We start from the raw sequence: 21,616 nt of genomic DNA, 5'->3' as shown, positions 1-21,616 counted from the left end.
GAGAGCGCGGCGGAGGGCAGAGAGCGGGACGGAGGGCAGAGAGCGGGACGGAGGGCAGGGACCCGGGGGCGGAGGGGGCAGCCTCCGTTCCCGCTTCCGCCCGGCGGCCAGCCGCGCACACAGCCCTCCAAGCAGGAGCTCTCCGCACCCCCCGCCGCGCTTTACGCCCGGTGCCCATTTTCCTGGAAATTTCCGCCTTCGCATCACAAGATGTCAGAAAGGTTAGCGAATTGCTTAGAAAAGTGGAGACAATATCTGATGAATTTGATATGACGAATGACCTCGGGGGCACAGTTGCGGAAAGGAAGCAGAGCTGTTCAAGCTCTAACTGCTGTTCTTGCCCTAGATACCTGTGATGTTTCACATAGGCTTTTTAAACCTTTTATTTGAAATGTGGTCTCTTGTTAAAAACATTTCCTCTCGGTATAATCTCTACGTCCTACATGCGTTTGCATAATACGGGATAGATCCCTGGATCCCTGGTACTAATGATTTAATGACTGCTCAATTTGGAAGAAAGAACCAAATTCCACCTCCCCCCCGCCCCCCAGTTTTCTAATTGTAATTTTGAGATTTTGATCAGCATTTCTGGAATCGGGGGCGAAAATACAAAAACACACGAAACTGCAGTCATGATCTCTCCGTGGTGCTGAAGCAACGCTCCCGGCTCTGTGCGGTCACTCTCAGGGCACCTAGTCGTTTGTTTTGAGATTATCATATTCATTTCAGCTTTTAATTCTAATAGTAAATGTTTTCGTCTCTCAATGGTAACTTTCTTCTCATTTAACTAGGTACAAAATCGAGCCAGCATCTTCAATGTTTTAGTTTTCGTATAAGGATAGCAGACATTTGAAAAATTACCTTTTTTTCTATTAGTTTAGCGTAGCACTAGAATTCCTCCTTTTATTGCTGTCCTGCCACAGGCCCAGATTCTCCCTTGTTGGTGGAGAAACGGTAGTTGGACTAGAAAACTTGAGGTAGATTCTAGCAGCAAGCTCGGTTCTCAGAACTACATTTCCCACAAACGTGGACTACACTTCCCATGAGGGCTCGGGCGCCTGCGCAGAAGACGCACAGCGACAGCTTCCTGTCTGGGAAACGCTGCGCGGCCGGCTACCGGAAAGTAAGTGTGGGATTTTTGGGGTGGGTTACTTTCTGGGTTCCACAGGGGAAGGGACAAATGGACACACTGCTGAACGGTTGTCTGTTGTCTTCTTTTTGCCCTCTTTCACATACTTTGGTCTTTTCAGGAAAGAATTGGTGTCTGGAAATGAGACATCGCTTAAGACCATGTATTTTTCTTTTGTGCCTGGTACTTTCTGGAGCTCCCGGCGGAAACTCGCCGCAGTCGGGGCGTCTTTAATTTCGTTGTGACGGGAGCTTCAGTGGGCCTTGTACTGTGAAGTACAAAAGTGCTCTGCTGCCCCACTTAGAAATGGATGCTCATAAAACAGTAGAAGTTGAGAACCCAGGATTATGTGGGAGGCTGTGGCAGCAATTTTCAAATTATTTTGGGGATTGCCTTACACACAGAGCACGATTGCTTTCTAGTGATCATAGTGCGTGTCTGCTAATCCTTTGGACAGTACTCCCTCTTCTTCCCTTTGGATTAATATAAAGTTTATCAAGAGGAATGCTATTTGTGTTAACCCACTGGTTCCTGAGATTAGACCTTTTTTCTTTCTTTTTTTTTTTTTTGAGACTGTCCCCCAGGCAGAGTGCAGTGTCGTGATCACTGCTCACTGCAGCCTCGACCTCCTGAGCTCAAGCGATCCTTCCACCTCAGCCTCCGACTAGCTGGGACTACAGGCGCGCGCCATCTTGGCAGGCTAGTTTTTAATTTTTTGTAGAGATGGTCTCGCTCTGTTGCCCAGGTTGGTCTCGAGCTCCCGGCCTCGAGCGATCCTCCGTCTTGGCTTCTCAAAATGTTAGGATGACAGGCGTGAGCCACGGCGTCCTGCCCAATGTATGGAACATCTGGGGATGGCTGTTTTAGTTTGTAAAACTTAGGGGACACACGAATTCCCTCTTTGTGGTCACTTGGCAGCCCTGGCCAAGGTGTTACCTTAAACATCTGCTTGGGAACTACTGCACTTCACCCTGAAGAAGGATAAGGTGTGCTGGAAAAAGCACTGTAGTGTACCAAGTCCTGTTTTTGCCACAAATCTGCCTTATAACCAACTAGACTCACTCTCTGGCCTAGTTCTTTAATTAGCAGGGGAGATGAACTAGTTAACTTTGGAGACTTTGGTAATACTGGATGGACTTTTGAGATCCAAATAAATAATTGGAGTGTTTTGCATGTTAAAATCACCATGTAATTTTTGACCTCATAGAAAGCCGAGGTGTAAATACAAATTACCTTTAATCCCACTACTCAGGAGTTAGGTTTTGATCTTTCCCTGTGTGTACTGAGATCATCCTGTGTTTATATTTCACTTAATTTGCACCTTCCCATATTACTTTCCCCAAGATTCCCAATGACTATTGAATATTCTAATACCTTTAAAAACATTTACTATTCCACTGTTGGACAGTTTGCAGTTTCTACTTATTTGCGGTGAGTATATCCTACATGCATCTGAGTTGTTGATTACTTCTTTTCCTGACAAATGCCTAACAGACAGAACTGGGTGAATATGTGAATTATGTGGCTTTAAATGTTATAGGGAAAGTGATTTTCGCAGATAGTAACAGGCAAGGTCATTCACCTTTATGTCAGAGCTTTTTCTCTGTGAACAAGCAAACTGTGCCATCATTCTTCTGGCCTCTGGTGTTAAAACTGACAACTTTTAGATTTTAGATGGTCCCCGTTGGGTTAGAAATATCAGGAACAGATAAAGTACAATTTAAGGTGAACAGAATTCATATTTTGATCTGCACCCACACAGGCTAAGTAGGTTCATACCGGTATTTAATTTTGCATCTGATTCCAAATGTTACTAGTTTGAAATTCTACTGGAGTAGGAATAGTCTTCCAAGTGAGGCATAATTCCTACAAAAATCTCGGGCAAATTATAAAAAGCATGGTATTCCAGAAAAACAGCTGGCAGGCAAAATATTTTTGAAGTAATTCTGAAATAAAACAAGTTTGAATCCTGTATGTTATATGGTACTGTTTTGGGGCATTATTTAAATAAAACTACTTGGATTTGTTGTATACCTTTAGTAATGAGGGCTATGTTGTTAACCTCTCCCATCCTTGAGGACTGTGTAAAAGGCAGGTTTTTGTTCCTTCTTATGAGCTCTCATCATAGCCCAGGTTCAAGATCATCTTAGGCAAGTATTTCATTAAATAATGTTCAAGTTCATGAATTTCCAAAATACTTTAATTGATAAGTGTAATGCCCAGCAACTTAAAAAACACACATTAAAGTACAGCAACTCACAATGATAGGTAAAAAAGGTTACAGGACACAAAGGGCCCTTACTAATTTGACAAAATAGAAATACCAGGTCTGTTGTTCTTTCTGATGATTTATCTTGCAACTGCTGGATTTGAGTGGCAATTTGGAAGTATTATCTGATACCAATGTGATATATAGCTAGGAAAGACCAATGATAGGTGAAGTCCTTACCGTAAGATGTTTCTAAGAGCTTTTCAAGACAATTGTTTCTATTTAAAAGGAACGATATAAAGAGCTGGGTTATCTCAAACAATCCTGTGAAAGAAGTTTAAAAAGATTTAAGAAGGAGAAAGAGGGAAGGGAAGCTTCCTGGGTATGACACCATTTGCAAGGTCACAACGAACACCCCAACGGAGTGCAGACCTTTTCTTCTCCGTTGGTACTAGATAATTGTTTGGGACATATATGTGCTGAGGTTTGGATTGGGGTTCTGCTCGACAAAGCATCTGCTCTCGGACACCCCAGCGTAATTCCTTCCTATGATCTTCACCAGGTAAACGTATTGAGTCCCAGTCCCGTTTGTACTCAAAATACCGGGCTACCCGGTCTGTCTTGCCCCGGTTTCGGCTTAACTGGTCCAGCTTTGGGAGAATAAAGGACTTGGGTCTGCTGGCAACAATGAGGTCTTGTTCGTAAGCTGGAGAGCCCATTCCTTCTCTTTGTAGAGAGCAAATGAGCTGATCTTGAGAAATTCTTTGGTGTTCATGTGGTGGATTAAATTTTTGTGAAATATCAAATGAAGATTCCTTGTCTTCCTGGAACTGCACATTCATCAGCCTTTGTCTTAAGTCCCAGAGACCCTGATCGTTTTCTGTACCAGATTCTGATTCACTGATAATCGACTCATCTGTTATTAATACTTCCCCATCTGGCTTTCTACGCAGCACCTTTCTCTTCATCACTGGCTTTCGGAGTCTTTGGGAGGCCTCAGAGACTGTTTCTGAAGTGACATTACTTTCTACATGTGGGTACTGTAGTTGCATAGGAAGAGTAGGTCGCTTTCCTGGGGCTATTGAAGCTTTACTGTAGGGATCATATTGGATAGATTGGGCTTCTCTCCTAACATCTCCTTCACCCTGCCCTGCACAGATGTGGGTAAAAGCTGTAGCAGCTGCCAACATTCGTTCTTCTGGATCCATAGTAGCCCATATTTGTCTATCAGGTAGAAGTTCTTCCATTGCTTCCCCTACACTGTAGGACCTTCTGCAAGAGATAACATTGGTCAGTTTTCTGATAATAAATTCCCAGCTCATAAATTGCTCATTCCCTTCTATTTTATAGCAGTCAAGTGGAGAAAGAATGGCTAAGGCAATCATAAATTCAATACAGGGTAGTATCAGAACAGTTTAGAGGGGCCTTAACTCAGTTCTAGGTAATCTATTACCTGCTTTCATTTCCACTCTTACTCCTGCTTTCTACTGTCTTGCCATCTTCAGGTCCTAAAACAGGACAGTATAGTTCTGGCATAAGAAAAGCTTGAAACTACATGATATGGGGCATACTGCTTAATGTACACTGTGTAACAGGTACTTAGGGAGTATTTTATATGCCTGCCATTGTCCTATGTGCTTTACATTTATTAATTCACGTAATTTTCAGCTGTGGGATTATCTGCTTTTCACAGATGAATAACATGAGGCACAGAGAAGTTAAATAACTTGCCCAAGGTTACTCAGCTAGTAAGTAGTGGAGCTGAAATTCTAACTCAAGCAGTTTGGCTTCAGACTGAGTTCCCGCTTTTAACCATAAAAGAGTGATTTGATCTAAAAAAAAAAAAAAATCGTAAAAGCAGTGTTGTGTTCTCACACACACATATAATGTGTATATATATATATATGCATACATATAATTTCTATGCTTTAGTAATTTTTTTTATTTTTTATTTTTTTTTGAGATGAAGACTTGCTGCCGCCTAAGCTGGAGCGCAGTGGCACGATCTTGGCTCACTGCAACCTCCACTCCTGGGTTCAAGCGATTTTCCTGCCTAAGACTCCGGCGTAACTGGGAGTATTACAGGCGTGGGCCACCATGCCCAGCTAATTTTTGAATTTTTAGTAGAGACAGGGTTTTACCATGTTAGCCAGGCTGGTCTCAAACGCCTGACCTCAGGCACCCCACCCGCCTTGGCCTCCCAAAGTGCTGGGATTACATGCGTGAGCCACCGCGCCCAGCTGTCTTAGTAATTTTAACGCATCTTCAGTTGCCAGCTAAATCTGTTTATTCTAGTGTCTGAAATAACTTAGTACCCACATCAATCAGCCATATACCCAATGCTAGTTTCCTGACTGGATCTGAGATAGGTATCTACTGTCCACTATTTCCTGCGTCCCCACTGTTTTTCTTTTTAAACCGAAAAACTAATACATGCACATGATAATTTTAAGCAAGGACGTTCCCTCCCCGACCAATTTTTACTCTCAAAGGCAATTTCTTATGATTATCCAGAAATTTTCCATATTCACATGTACTTTTATTTTTTTATACCATAAAGGAGAACACTACACAACTCTTCTGAACCTTAAAGATAATCTTGGTTATCCAGCTATATATATCAGCACAGGCCGACCTTCTTCATTTTATGTTGTGCGGAATTCCAGTGTATGAATATACCATACATTTATTCAGCCATTCCCTTACTGTTGTGATTTAGGTTTATAGGTTTACTGATGCTAAAACGAGTATCTTGCAAGTTTTTATCTATTTGTGCAAGCATATGAATAGGTTAAATTTCTAGACATGGGAGATGTGGGCCAAAAGGCATGTATATATTCAATTTTGAGAGCTGTTGCCAAAATGTTTACCTTCAAAGAAGCTGTACTGACCATATATTAACAGAGCTTGTTTCTCTGTTCCCTCTCCAAAGTGGTATACTATCAAACTTTGTCTTTGCAGTCACTTCCTTGAAAAATAGTTCATATCCTTTTGCATTTATTTCAGCTGAGTAAAATTGAGCATTTAGAAATTTTAACAACTATTTTTATAAGCTTTTTTCTTTTTGTTTGAAATGCTTGGTCTTTGTCCATCTCTCAAGTTGCTGGTTTTTTTTCTTTTTCATTAAAACTGATTTATATATTCATGAAATACTTACATATTAAGGAAGATAGCACTTCACCATCACTTATTTTTTTCTTCTCAGTTTGTTTTTTGCCTTTTGACTTTATTTTTTGCTGGGAGAAATTTTTACTTTTAGGTTACATCTTTTGTTTTTCTACAGTTTCTGGGTTTCTAGACTGTTTTGCTTAGAAATGCCTTTCCCATTCCAGAATTTAAGAAAAACGTTATTCCATGTTTTCTTCTAGTACTTTCAGTTTCATTTTTTACAATTTAAACTTTTAATCTGTTATAGATATAGAAACTCAGAGTAAAAAACTAAGCTACCTACACTTAGATAATATAGCCTTAGAACAGATGTGGAGATGGTCTTCTCTAACTAAAGTAACCATCAGTCACAGATTGTCTAGGACCATCCCAATTTTAAGGATGTAGTATACTTCTCCTCAGATTATTGAAATATAACAGGAATTTCTACACTGACATCTACATTACATCAGACTGACTTTTTAAACTATTAGAGGTACGGAAATCTAATATGCATTTAATTCAGCTTTAAAAAGGGGTCAGTGTGCTTAATTACCTTTTTTTCTCTCATCAAAACGGCTTAAAGTGAGAAAATCTTGTCTCTAGCTTCTACTTCCAATGTGAAATACAACCATCAGTAAGCTTCTTCAGTTAGGCTAGCTTCTACTGCACCACCTAATATTCATCTAACGAATATTAGATGATGGAACATACAAGTCATTTATTTGAAATAATGGAAAGCAGTAGAAACCCAGAGCAGACATAAGTAGCCCATATAAAGAAATCTTATGACTAGAGAATTGAATACAATGAGAAATCAAATGGAAATGTTTTAGAGAAAAAATATTTGTAACATCAGTCCTCAATCAATTCAGTGAAGATAGAGAAATGAAATCTATAGACATTCTCCCTAAATTTTGACTGCTTTAATGAAACCTTAATAATGACAGCTGAATAATAGTTCTTTCCCTCTGTGAACTGGCCAGAAGGGATTGAAAAGAATATCTATGGATGATCAACCCACAATAAAGCTAATGCTTGTATCCCTGGAAAAGCAAAAGTATATTCTTTGGGCGTTAAATTAAATTTTATATACCATTGGAACATCATCAAAGGAACTGGCACTGAAACTGTTGTATCCCTTTGCTCTCTTTTCAGACAGGGCGGACCTGTATGATTCCTTTACTCCTGGGGCTGTTGTATCATGGCTGATAATGACACAGACAGAAACCAGACTGAAAAACTCCTAAAAAGAGTACAAGAACTGGAGCAAGAGGTGCAAAGACTTAGAAAGGAACAGGCCAAAAATAAAGAGGACTCAAACATTAGAGAAAATTCATCAGGAGCTGGAAAAACTAAGCGTGCATTTGATTTCAGTGCTCATGGCCGAAGACATGTAGCCCTAAGAATAGCCTATATGGGCTGGGGATACCAGGGCTTTGCTAGTCAGGAAAACACAAATAATACCATTGAAGAGAAACTGTTTGAGGCTCTAACTAAGACTCGACTAGTAGAAAGCAGACAGACATCCAATTATCACCGATGTGGGAGAACAGACAAAGGAGTTAGTGCCTTTGGACAGGTAAGGGCCAATACACTGTTTCTCAAAGCAAGCAATACTAGGATATTCTAGGTATACACACTGAATACTGAGATTATTTGTGTCTCTAAAACCCAGTATCTTTGTCTAACTCCACAGGTGATTTCACTTGACCTTCGCTCTCAATTTCCAAGGGGCAGGGATTCTGAGGACTTTAATGTAAAAGAAGAAGCAAATGCTACTGCTGAAGAGATCCGTTATACCCACATTCTCAATCGGGTACTCCCTCCAGACATCCGTATATTGGCCTGGGCCCCTGTAGAACCAAGCTTCAGTGCTAGGTTCAGCTGTCTTGAGCGGACTTACCGCTATTTTTTCCCTCGTGCTGATTTAGATATTGTAGCCATGGATTATGCAGCTCAGAAGTATGTTGGCACCCATGATTTCAGGAACTTGTGTAAAATGGATGTAGCCAATGGTGTGATTAATTTTCAGAGGACTATTCTGTCTGCTCAAGTACAGCTAGTGGGCCAGAGCCCAGGTGAGGGGAGATGGCAAGAACCTTTCCAGTTATGTCAGTTTGAAGTGACTGGCCAGGCATTCCTTTATCATCAAGTCCGATGTATGATGGCTATCCTCTTTCTGATTGGCCAAGGAATGGAGAAGCCAGAGATTATTGATGAGCTGCTGAATATAGAGAAAAATCCCCAGAAGCCTCAATATAGGTGAGTTAAAAACAAAAACAAATGGCGCATGGCTGTAGTCCCAGCTACTCAGGAGGCTGAGGCAAAGAATAACTTGAAGCCAGGAGGCGGAGGTTGCACTGAGCTGAGATTGGACCACTGCATCCTAGCCTGGGTGACAGAGGGAGACTGTCTCAAAAACAAAAACAAAAACAAAAAACCAAACAAAAAATAGCATATCCTCCTCTCCCCCGTAACTATCTAAATAATGGTCACTGATTCTGCCTTCATGAAGCTTTAATCTGAATTGTAGAATGTTATGAACATGTAAGAGACAGCAGTATATTCTAATTTCCTCTCATTGTTCTATCCCATGAGTAAAGAGACAGGTGTTTTGACCAGGCTCCTTAAGTAAAAGGACATTAATTTCTACATCTTTGTTGTTTCTGAATTTATGTTGAGGTATTATTGTTAGGATGTGGTAAAATTAAAATGAACAAACTATTCATATTAAATCTTGCTTGTTTTATATTACTGAGTAGTCATCCTACTGTACTTCTAAATTTTTCCTAATTTCGTATTTCTGAAACGGTAGGAAAGAAAGAATAGTCAAGATTTTTATTTTGAGAACAGGCTGAGATAGATACCAAATAATTTTACCCATACTATACAAAATTGCAATGCTATTAACAAATTTGGAAAAAATGCCAGCTATTTTAAATTTTATAGCAGTATGATGGAGCCATGTCTTGTTAGCACTGACATTTACCTAACATAGATCAGGTTGGTCTATGATTTGTTGCATTTTTCATTATTGTAATAAAGGTGTTCAAGGTTAGGGATGGTGAGATATTTTCTCAGCTATTAGTCAATATTAACATCAACGGTGACCTCCTACCCGGCTCCCTTAATGCAACTAACCCTTAGATTTTAAAGAACTGTTAGATGGCTGCTATGTATTCTCAAACCCTTTCTTTTCTTTTTCTCTAGTATGGCTGTAGAATTTCCTCTAGTCTTATATGACTGTAAGTTTGAAAATGTCAAATGGATCTATGACCAGGAGGCTCAGGAGTTCAATATTACCCACCTACAACAACTGTGGGCTAATCATGCTGTCAAAACTCACATGTTGTATAGTATGCTACAAGGACTGGACTCTGTTGCAGTACCATGTGGAATTGGACCAAAGATGGATAGAATGACAGAATGGGGAAATGTTAAGCCCTCTGTCATAAAGCAGACCAGTGCCTTTGTAGAAGGAGTGAAGATGCGCACATATAAGCCCCTCATGGACCGTCCTAAATGCCAAGGATTGGAATCCCGGATTCAGCATTTTGTACGTAGGGGACGAATTGAGCACCCACATTTATTCCATGAGGAAGAAACAAAAGCCAAAAGGGACTGTAATGACATAACAGAGGAAGAGAATACTAATTTGGAGACACCAACAAAGAAGGTCTGTGTTGACACAGAAATTAAAAGCATCATTTAACCATAGACAATTTGCCAGGATCTAGGAACCACCTAATGGTAGGTGGACAGAAAGGAAAAAAAAAATGTACTTGCAAGTACTAGGAATTCAGATGATCAGCTCTCAAAAAAAAAAAAAAAAAAAAAAAAAAGCAAAAAGACTGAAGCCCTATTAAGGAAGTTATTGCTTTAATAAGAAATTTCAAATACTCTCTTATCCCGTTCCAAAAGGATTAAGAGATTAAAGAAGCAAAAAGCAGTCGTAAAATGGAGACGTATTTACGTACACCTGGAAACCTGTGCCTTGTATTCAAATTAATTAAAGCGTAATCCTGCAAGTATCTAATTTGTTGTGTTTTTCTCCCCCAAAGCAGATAAGTTATTCACTACTCATCTGAATTTTCATAAACTGCTTCACCTGAGTGTCTTATTTTCTAAGACAGAATTTAAGAATATTAAATTCATTTAATTAAAGATTGGATAAATTGGTTTAATGCCAGGCACCTACCTGGAAGTTAACTAAATGAATAAAGCACAGTACCTTATCTTACAAAGCATATAAATCTAGTGCAAAGGTTGGTAAATGTTTCTGTGAAGGATTAAAGAGTAAATGTTTTAGGCTTTGTGAACCACAAATGACGTCCATTGCATACGTATTTTTACAATCCTTTACAAATGTAAAAAGCACTCATAGTTCATGGGCCATGGTGTTTGTCAAGCCTTGGGCTAGTGACTATACGCAAGTTCTTATAGAGGAGATATTAAAGCTAAATCTTACAGAACAAGTGGGAGCCAGTTAAAGTGAGGATAACCACTTTAAGTGTGTCAGAAGGCAGAAGATACAGTTGTATAAAGGGTTAGAGATGACAGGATATGCATTCAGGCAACTGTGAATTCTTTAATATGGCTTGAGAGTGACAAGAACGTAGTTTAAAAAGGTAACCAAAGGTCACATTTGTAGAGCAAAGGCATTCCTTAAAAAGCTTAGATTTTGCAGGGCCACTGAAATAATTTACATGCCCAACAGAATTGTGTGGCAAAAATATTGCTCTGAGTGTTCTGTGGATGGGAAGAGGGCAAGATTGGAGGCATTGTGACAAATTAGGGGGCTGTTGGAGTAATGGAGGCAATGGATGATGAAATGGCCTAGAAGAGACTTTTAGTGAGGTGAAGGGAGATAAGTAGAAATTTCAGATTAAGAAAGTAGAAACAACAGAACTCAGTGAATATGCTGTTCAAAACTAGGGAGGCTTTCTAGATAACTCCTAAGTTTCAGATGTGAGCAAAATGAGTGGCTGGTAGTACCGCATACTGAGAGAGGAAAAATGAGATGGGGCTTTGCTTGTTCTCAAAGCAAAGTTAATAAGTGACCCTCAAAATATTACTTGTGAACACCAGTATTTATTCAAAAGAACTCAAAGTTGTCTTAAATACATTATGCTTTGCAGCCATAAAAATAATAAACATCAAAATTTGAACTCAGACCTTCTTCCTCAAAAATAATTTTCATAATTGCAGCGTGTTATCCACATTTGGAATTTTTACAAATGCTACCTCAGAGAACGAGTAATTTTACAAACTTACATTTGAAGGCTTCTTGTTTATTCTACCTACGATGACTGTTTTGACTTATGTAGTCACTAAATTCTTACTCTTCTAGATTGGATAGTACAATCTAGTCAACGTTGAAAGGATTTTACTTAAGATCTAAGACTCTGATCCTATAATTTACACTTCTACCATGTTTATGAGATCCAAAGTTTTACTTACCAACCAATAATTAGTTATTTCCTACCCATGTTCAAGACTCCAGGTATACAAATTCCTCCAGCTGCTAGTGCAAATAACACATGGGACAATTAAAAACAATACTAATATATAAACATAAACTAATACTCCATAATTTCTGCAGAAGCCCAGCAGGGGGTGGACCACAGAAATAAAACTTCACTGAAAGAGTTCCAGATTTAGGAAGTAAAATAGCATACAAACGGTGGGTGACCCTGTAGTACTGAAAAGTACATTATAATAGCTGTTATATCCTAGCAGAGAGGGAACCAGAAAATATCCCCATTTTAGAGATGGGGAAATAGTGGTACAAAATTACTTAAGATTTATTCAAAATCGCCCATTGTATCATCCAAGTCTTCTGGATTTGAATCATTATCACTGCTTTTTGGGTCCTAGTCTATCAACACTTCATCATGCCCTGAGTATTCTTAAAATATAATTTGGCCTTTGATTTTGATTTAAAGATCCTCTTTTTCATGTAATCAATGATCATGGTGGAATAAAACATGTAAGTGCAAACCAAAGTTGGTTTTTTTTTTCTGAATTTCTTACCTTATTTCAATGTATCTTGATTGGCATTTACATTCAATTAAAAAAAAAAACCTAGAAAAGAAGAATAGAGCTTAAAAAAATTAACTCTGAAGCAGTGATACATGGAACAAAATGCACTAACCAAAAGTCATTGTTAGGATACTGTGTAGAAGCAAAGGAATCAGAAGATCAGGGTCTTAGATCTTAAGTAAAATCCTTTCAAGTTTGGCTAGATTATACTATCCGATCTAGAAGAGTAAGAATTTAGTGACTACATTTTTGGTAGTTGCCATAGAAAAAGTCAAGACAGTCATCACAGGTGGAACAAATGGGAAGCCCCCAAATGCAACTTTGCAAAGTTACTTGTTCTCTTAGGCAGCATTTGTACAAATTCCGAAGTCTCTGACCCATGGTAGGGACTAAATAAATGTTAGAATAAAGGAATTATTTCAATAGGTTGTGAAATTTAAATGACACTTTTTATATATCTATACATAAATAACCATTTGTGAGACTCTGTTTGGGCCAGGAAGACTTTTGGCAGTAAAGCCAAGAGCTAGTTTTTTTTTTTTGTTTTAATGGCATGTGTCCTACTATACAGTGATTAATGTGTTATTTCCTCTGCATTTCAACTGTGTCACATCCTATTTTTTTCCTTGAACATATGAAGATGGTGTTTGCAAACAATAAATAAAATACAAACTTTAATAAGGTCCATAGGTAACTGTCAGTTCCTTCTCTTTGTAATATAAAAGATAGAACAATCCTTTCTCTTTACAGGGAAACTTTCACATAAAAGCTAGAGCAACTTGTATTTTGTAAACACAGACAACGTTGACCAAAATACCTAATGATATCTTCTCTCAAAAAATCTCAGTGACTCAGCATCCTAGGTTTAGCTAGTTACAATCAAAAGGATTTCAAGGGGAGAAGGGGTGAAGACTTTAAATTGAGATAAAGGGACTGGGTCAGTAGACTGTTACAGGGAGGCTATTGCAGTTATAACAAATTTCTCTACCTCTGGGGAGGTAAGCAAGCAGCTTAAGGAATCATAGTATTAAAACAAAACATCCTACCACAAAGGCAAACAATACCATAATGAAGGCAAAAGAGACAACAAACTGGGAGAAATACTTGTAACAGGTTTAAATATCAGTAATTTGAATTCCTCTTAGAAAGCTATTAAAGGGTACACATATCAGTAAGATAAGGGAGAAAAGACAGATGCTTTACCAAAGAAATAATAACTAATAAACAGGCTGGGCGCAGTGGTTCATGCCTGTAATTCCAGCACTTTGGAGGCTGAGGTGGGAGGATCGCTTGGGGCTGGGAAGTAGTTAAAGACCAACCTGTGCAACACAGCAAGACCCCCATCTCTCAAAGAAAAAGAAAAAAAGATTAGGCATGGTAGCGTAAGCCTGTAGTCTCAGTACTATGGGGGCTGAAGCAGGAGGACCGCTTGAACCCTGGAGTTTGAGGCTGCAATGAGCTATGATCTGGCCACTGCACTGCAGCCTGGGCACAAAGTCAAAGTCTGTTTGTAAACAACAACAAAAATTAATAAACAGAAAACATGTTCAATCTCAATGTGTATAAAAGCATTAAGACACCATTTCAGATTGGTAAGATTTTTCAATACCCAGTGCTGGCGAGTGTGTGAAGAAATAAAAACAAGCGTCCTTATTCTGCCCTGTGTGTTGGGGATAATCCCTTTATCCAGAAGGCAGTTTGGCATTATTATTGTTTCACTCGAGTCTCTGTCGCCCAGGCAGTGATCTCAGCTCACTGCAACCTCCGTCTCGCAGGTTCAAGCGATTCTCCTGCCTCAGCCTCCCAAGTAGCTGAGAGCACAAGCACCCGCCACCACGCCCGTCCAATTTTTTTTTTTTTCTATTTTTAGTAGAGACGTGGTTTCACCATGTTTGCCAGCTGGTTTCAAACTCCCAATCTCAAGTGATCCGCCCGCCTCGGCCTCCCAAAGTGCTGGGATAACAGGCGTGAGCCACCGCGGCCGTCCTGAATTCTGATTTATAATGCCAAACTGCCCTCTAGAAAAAACAGATTATTCCCAACACACAGGGCATAAAAGTGCTTGCTTTTATTTCTCCACTTTCTCACCAGCATTGGGTACTGAAAAATCTTACCAATCTAAAAAGATATCTTAATGTTTTCCTTTGCATGCTTAGTGAGATTGTAGACTGTTTAGAATAGAAAAGATTTACTTCCATTTCGGGGTGGGCAAACACCTTGGACGGTTCCATGCGGCAATTCACAAAAGCTGCAGCTAGAAGGCGACAAGACACGCTCCGCCTTTCAATGGCAAAGCTCGCAGTCGCCCCGCCTGGCCGCGGGCGTGGCTAGGACCCGGATCGCCAGCGGCCTTCGGGGACTCAGCTCCAGTCCCGGGGCCGTGGCCGGCCTCCGCCTGGTCCCAGGGGCGCGGCCCAGAAGCTGAGGGAGACCACCAGGACAAAGACGGCGGCGGCGGCCAGCGCACACCGCTACCTCCAGGGGCCGCGGCCCGCCGCGCACAGCGCCTGTAGCTCACGCTGCCCGGGCCGCCTTCCTCAGGAACGCCGAGGTTCGGGACTGCTCGCCAGGCAGGACCTGGAAACCAGGGAGGGAAGCTGCCACTCTGCACCATCCCGAAGGTGGGAAAAGGAGCGAGAGCTCCCGCGGCAGTGGGCCGGCAGTCACCAGGTCCCCGCGTCCCGCCGCTTCCGGCCTTCGCCTGGCTTACCCGCGTCGCCGAAGTCCACTCTCTCTACACCGCGTCCTGCCAGCCGCCGGCAGAGCACCGCAGATTCTGTTAGCGTTCGCGTAGCTGGCGCAGGCGCACTTCCCCCCACGCGCCGAGCCTGCCGTTAACCGCCGGCCGCTGAGGTTTAAATCCCGAGAGCGAACCGGCACCCTTAGCCCCGCCCACCGTTCCTCTTATTGGTCCTGAGGGTAAACGTCCTCCAAGTCTGCATCCTGATTGGCGCATATTTTCTCTTGGCCTTCTCCGCAAGCGGGAGCATGCCCGGGGTTTCGCATGCTGCCCTAAAAATGGATATCCGAGCCCGCCTAGCTGAGGCGTGCAGGCAGCAGTTGTTGCTGCGATGCCTCCGGTGTAGTAAGTCTGGAAGGGAGGTTGGGCCCTCGAAGAGAAGGAGAAAACTCTCAAACTTTGGCTAACGGCGAGGTAGCTGGGATTTTGGAGAGGCCGCCTAACGTTCTGCCACCTCATTGGAATCAGCCTCCGCCCTTCTCAACTGCTGGCTGCTGCGGGGCCAGTGGTGCCGGGAGGGGAAGGCGCTCAGGGCACGGTTCCAACCGTCTGCCTGGGCGCTCTAGACGTGCCCCTGGGGCCTGACAGAGCGGCTGTATGAAGCCCCGGCGCACTGAGCTCCTCCTGAATAGCTGGGACTACAGGTGTGTGCCACCACAGCTAGCTAATTTTTGTATTTTTAGTAGAGAACGGGGTTTCACCATATTGGCCAGGCTAGTCTTGAACTCCTGACCTCAAGCGATCCGCCGGCCTCCACCTGCCAAAGTGCTGGGATTTCCAGCGTGAGCCACCGTGCGTTGCCCCAATTAGTTTCTTGTTATCCTTTATATTAAATGTTGATCTTTGAAAACCTTTAATACATAGCAACTTGAAGGATCTACTCCTGCATATTTCATATTTCAAGTGGTATCTTGTGTTCTACCCAACCCTGGTTTTTTTGTGGATTATTTAGTCCTCCAATTTTTCTTAGATCTGATTTAATAATGCTTGTGGTTCCCAGAAATCTACTGAACCCAGGTCAAACCGTAAACAAGAAACTTTAACCAAGACCACTTAAAATACAGTATATAGAAGAAAATCTTACTCTGCAAACCAAATCTCATCTTAAAAATTTGTTATGGAAAATTTCAAACAAATTTTGAAAAGCCATACATAATGAAGCCCGGTGAACTCAATATCAGATTCAGCAATGATTAACTTATGACCCGTCTTGTTACTTCTATATCACTAACCACATACCTTGTCTTGTATTGTTTTGAAGCAAATACAAAGTATCTGAAATCTAAATATTTCAGTATAATCTCTGGAAAATTAAAGGACGTCTTAAAAGCATACCATAATATTATTATCACACCTGAAGTACTTAATATGTTTTCTTGCTATCATCAAATATCCAGAGTTCAATTTTCTGCTTGTCTTTTTTTTTTTTTAGTCTGCTTATCTGGGTCAGGATCCAGTCAAATCCATGTGATATGTCAAATCCATATGTTCTTAAGCTTCTTTTATTCTTTAAATTCCTCCTTCATTTTTTTTTTCCTTGCAATTTATTTGTCAAAGGAACCAGGTGATTGGTCCTGTACAATCTCCCGTAATCTGGATTTTGCTGATTACATCTAAGCGGTGTCGTTTAACATGGCTTCCTTACCTTTTGATTGCAACACAGCTCTCTTCCGTATGCTTTCCCTAATTAGGTGTTGTTGGTTTATCAACTCATCAACTTCTTTATGCACTCAGATATTGCTTTCAACTGGTTATATCATCATGCTTAAGGTAACCGCTCCTATTTTTTTTTTTTTTTTTTGAAACAGAGTCTCGTTCTTGTCGCCCAGGTTAGAGTGCAATGGCGCGATCTCGACCCACTGCAGCCTCCGCCTCCTGGGTTCAAGTGATTCTCCTGCCTCAGCCTCCTGAGTGGCTGGTATTACAGGCGCGTGCCACCGTGCCTAGCTAATTTTGGTATTTTTATTAGAGACGGGGTTTTGCCATGTTGGCCAGGCTGGTCTTGACTCCTGACCTCAGGTGATCCACCCGCCTTGGCCTCCCAAAGTGTGGGGATTACAGGCGTGAGCCACCGCGCCCGGCCAAGTTAACCACTCCTTTATGATATCTTTGCTTACCTCACCTCTTTGTTGACATTTTCAGACAAACTTCTTCAACTATAGTCCTCCCTTATCTGACTGATTACATCCTGTCTCTAATATTTTCAGTTCTTCTCTGTTTAAGTCTTCTCGGTATTGAAGGCAGAACAATAATGGCATAAAGAATAACAACATGAAAATAACCAGCTTTCCCTTGACACTGCTGCTCCCTTCTGTCAGCCTTTTTGCCCATCCTCTCTCCCCTATTTTCTTTGCTCAGTTGCTCCTTAAGTCCCTACATTCTGGATTCTACCCTCATCAGTATATTCAAACTGTACTTTCAAAGGTCACCAGTGATCTTGATAGTCAGCTCCAGTTGTCTTGCTCAGCCCTCATTCTTTTTTACTTCTTAAAAGTATTTGATAATCAATTCTGCAAGTATTTAATGAACCCCCATGGTTAGTACTGTGCTACGTCTTGGTGATTTGATAGTGAATAAAAAGACACAATTTCTGCCCTCATGGAGATTTTGGTCTGATAGGAGAAATTGACACTGATCAAATAATCACAAATTACAGTTGTCCCTCAGTATAGTCTGGGTATTGGTTTCAGGGCCCCTGCATATGCCAAAAATCCATGCATACTTAAGTCCTCAAGTTAGACCTACAGACCCACTTATATGAGAAGTTGGCCCTCTGTATACCCAGGTTTCACATTTCTCAAATACTGTATTTTCCATTGCCTTTTGTTGAAAAAAATTCACATATAAGTGAACCTGTGAGTTCAAACTTGTGTTGTTCAAGGGGCAACTGTATTACAAAATTACAGTTGTGTTCAATGCTGAGGAGAGGCAAATGGTTCAATGAGAACATTTAATAATAGGGAGATTTGGCACAGTGTCACTGAACCAAGAATTGAAGGATAAGTAGGTGAAAGGACGTGGAGGGAAGTGAAGAGGGTGAAAGGAGTTTGCTAGGTAGCGGGAATAGCATACTCAAAGGTCTATGAGAATGGAAGAGTCAAGAAACATAAAGACCAGCAAAGAAAATAATGGTAGAGATGAGACTGAGAGATAGGCAAGGGTCAAATCATGCAGGTCCTGCAGGCCAAGGCAAGAGATTTGATAAGAGCTCTAGAAACTGAAGTGTTTTAAGCAGGGTTGGGGCTTGACTTAGTCAGATAAGGGCTATATATTCAGATTTACATTTGAAGTTATCTGTTGGCAGCACTGAGGAGAATGGATTTGAAGAGGGGAAGATTATATGTGAAGTCCAAGTGGGAGACAGTTACATTATTCCAGGTGGAAGACTGTGGTAGCTTAGGCCAGGAGGATAATAGCCAGAGATTTCAAGAAGGCGATAGAGGTAGTTAGTTGCTAAAACTCATGATGACTTGAAATGGATTGACTGGGGTTGGGATGTGAAAGAGAGGCAGGTCATGGATTATTCATAGGATTCCTGTTTGCACAACTGGATTCTGTTTTCTGAGATAGGGAATACAGGAAGAAAACCGTGTTTTGAGAGACAAAGTTAGATTTTGGGCATGTAGAATTTGAGATACCCTGGGGGCCTCCAGGTGGAGATAAAAGTAGGTAGAATATAAGCTCATATTATGGTGTCATATTATCTAGGCACAAAATCTGCCTCCTCTACTCCCTGTTTGTGATGAGGACAAGTTATTAACCTACTTTGAAGAAGTAAAAAAGAATGAGGACTGAGCTTGGAGCTTAGATGAAACATATGGCCTAGTGATGTGGGTGTATGACTCATTTGCATATAGGTGGATGTGGTTTAAGTAAAGGGTAAGAACAAGGTCTTCCAGGGAGAAAGTACAGAATGAAAGAAGGCAGCCTGTGTGGTACCAAGTGTGTTCACTGCCCTGTCCTGAAACTCTCATTCGTGGAACTCAGGGTACCTTGTCCTGGCTCTCCTCCCAGCTCTCTTCTGCCTCTCAACTATTGCTGTACCCCAAGTGTTGATCCTTTCTGTTTTTGTTTTTTTAAATCTTGGAGAGCTTAATGGTTTTGTTGCTTCCACTATCCATTTTATATGGAGTAATTTCAAAATCTGTATTTCTAGTCCTTACCTTTCTCCTGAGTTTCTAATATCTACCTTAGCTGTATTCTAGCGTCTCTACATAGATGTCTTTTCATCCTCCCGAATGCAACATGTCTGAATTTTTTTTTTTTTTTTTGAGACAGAGTCTCGCTCTGTCGCCCAGGCTGGAGTGCAGTGGCGCGATCTCTGCTCACTGCAAGCTCCGCCTCCTGGGTTCATGCCATTCTCCTGCTTTAGCCTGCTGAGTAGCTGGTACTACAGGTGCCTGCCACCACGCCTGGCTAATTTTTTTGTATTTTTAGTAGAGACAGGGTTTCACTGTGTTAGCAAGGATGGTCTCGATCTCCTGACCTCATGATCTGCCTGCCTCGGCCTCCCAAATATCTGAAATTTTTATTACTTAATCTTTCCCCTCTGGATTCACCGTGTGATTTCCCCTGTTTGTATCTGTGGTATTGATCACTCCCAACATTTAATCATTTTTTACTTTTTCTCATCCTCATTTTTCTAATAAACATTACATTATTAAGCTTTATTACTCTCCTTTCCATTCCCTTTTTGCTACTGATTACTATTTCAGTCCTAATTATTTCATTCTTGGATTCTTTCAGTAACACATTTAATAATATGGGAGGACATGGTTATCAAAAGATACAGTTACAGCAAATTTAGCTTCAAGTTCAAATTGGCTCTTACTTGTGATCCCAGAATCAAACAACACCTCATTTTATAAAATAGAATGAGTGTTCAGATGAAGTGAGTAGAAGAGTTTGGCTTCATAGGCAGAAAAGGGTAGAAGAAAGCAGAAATGGAACAAAAAGTAGATTGGTCGGTTCAAAATTTCTTTCCTTATAGTGTTAAAACAGGGAACATCCTCATCATGCTAGCTTAGGTAAACCGTACTCCTCATTGGTTGCTACGAATCTTCTGTTTTTGGAAAACTGGCCTGTTTCAGATGTCAGTTTGATTATGTGGCACCTATTTGAATGACTTCATTCTGGTTTGTTTGGTCTCTTGGGACCTAATGCAGGAGGCTAGTCCAAACAATGGCCTCCCATACTTTGTTTACATGGTATAGTTAAGAATATAAGCTCATATTATGGTGTCACATTATCTAGGCACAAATTCTGTCTTCTCTACCCCCTAGTTTGTGAAAAGGACAAGTTACTTAGCCTCTCTTTGACTAAATTTTCTCACTTACAAAATGGGGATAATATGCTTGAGCGCGGGAGGTAGAGGCTGTAGTGAGCTATGATCACACCACTGCACTGTAGCCTGGGCGACATCTCACCTAGGCTAGAAATCTCACCTTTGAAATCTCCTAAATGATAAGAGTGGCTTTTGAATGCTAGGGAGATGACTGGTTGCAGGATGGGGGCTGGTCACCAGAAAGACCAAGGCATGATTAGAATTGGTTGGAACTTTCAGCCCTATGTCCCGGTCACCAGGGAGGGGAGACAGGCTACAGACTGAGTTGATCACCAATGACCAATGTAATCAATCATGCCTATGCAATACAGTTTCCATAGAAAGTTAAAAGGATAGCTTGTGGGGAGCTTCCGAATAGTTGAACATATAGAGGTTCCTTGAGGGTGGCATGCCCAGAGAGGGCATGGAAGCTTCATACCCCCTCTCACATGCTTGCCCTAGGTACCTCTTCCAGCTCTGACCCTATTTCGAAGTAGATAGAATCACAATGGAACTAGAAGACACCCAGCTGATGTCCACTGCAGAGTTGATTGCTTGGTGTGTGGGGAAATAACTCCCATACATGTGGTGTCGCAAGTGTTGTGTTGAGTGGTATGTGAGAGTGGAGGGGAAAAAAGTTTCACTAACTCAATTTCTTTTATGGGGTTGTGGTGAGAATTAAATTAAAAAGTGCATGTTAGCACAGTGTCTGCCAAGTAATAATAACTAAATACATTATAGATACTGTATAGTAGTGTTATTCTTCATTCTTATTCTTATTAGATGAATAGCTCCCTGCCTTCCCTTATATCTCTTTTGGCTCAATCCATCCTACATCATTGCCAGATGAATCTTCCTAAAACTTTAATCAAGTTATTTTGCTTAAGCACTTGCAGTGATTTATGTTTGCCAGAGTAAATTCAGTTTCCCTGGGTTCCTGCACAACCTGGAGCCATCCTGCCTTTTCAGTCTTATTTCCCCTCTACTCAAGTCCTCTATTCTAGCTAGTTTTGTTTCTTCGCT

At 41.0% G+C, this 21,616-nt stretch overlaps 2 protein-coding genes across 6 annotated transcripts; one reads left to right on the top strand and one right to left on the bottom strand.

Annotated features, from left to right (window-relative positions):
• Positions 1-1,071: 1,071 nt before the first annotated feature.
• Positions 1,072-10,519, top strand: PUS3 (pseudouridylate synthase 3). Of its 2 annotated transcripts, XM_025358437.1 has the most exons (4): positions 1,072-1,123; positions 7,644-8,067; positions 8,185-8,750; positions 9,699-10,519. In XM_025358437.1, the coding sequence occupies exons 2-4, from the start codon at positions 7,690-7,692 to the stop codon at positions 10,198-10,200; spliced, it is 1,446 nt and encodes a 481-aa protein (XP_025214222.1). In that variant the 5' UTR covers positions 1,072-1,123; positions 7,644-7,689; the 3' UTR covers positions 10,201-10,519. The 2 variants fall into 2 exon arrangements, with proteins under 2 accessions (XP_025214222.1, XP_025214223.1); XM_025358438.1 differs by lacking the exon at positions 7,644-8,067 and having other exon boundaries at positions 1,078-1,123.
• HYLS1 (HYLS1, centriolar and ciliogenesis associated) lies at positions 3,315-17,311 on the bottom strand. Of its 4 annotated transcripts, none has more exons than XM_025358440.1 (3): positions 16,916-17,311; positions 12,522-12,572; positions 3,315-4,610 (listed from the first exon to the last, which is right to left on the bottom strand). In XM_025358440.1, the coding sequence occupies exon 3, from the start codon at positions 4,583-4,585 to the stop codon at positions 3,686-3,688; it is 900 nt and encodes a 299-aa protein (XP_025214225.1). In that variant the 5' UTR covers positions 4,586-4,610; positions 12,522-12,572; positions 16,916-17,311; the 3' UTR covers positions 3,315-3,685. The 4 variants fall into 4 exon arrangements, with proteins under 4 accessions (XP_025214225.1, XP_025214224.1, XP_025214226.1 ...); XM_025358439.1 differs by lacking the exon at positions 16,916-17,311 and adding an exon at positions 15,241-15,344; XM_025358441.1 differs by lacking the exons at positions 12,522-12,572; positions 16,916-17,311 and adding an exon at positions 15,241-15,344.
• Positions 17,312-21,616: the final 4,305 nt, after the last annotated feature.

This window comes from Theropithecus gelada, chromosome 14, assembly GCF_003255815.1.
Source record: "Theropithecus gelada isolate Dixy chromosome 14, Tgel_1.0, whole genome shotgun sequence".
In the NCBI taxonomy this organism is placed as follows: domain Eukaryota; kingdom Metazoa; phylum Chordata; class Mammalia; order Primates; family Cercopithecidae; genus Theropithecus; species Theropithecus gelada.
The sequence above is the reverse complement of the archived record's forward strand: the minus strand, read 5'-3'. Positions and strand labels throughout refer to the sequence as shown.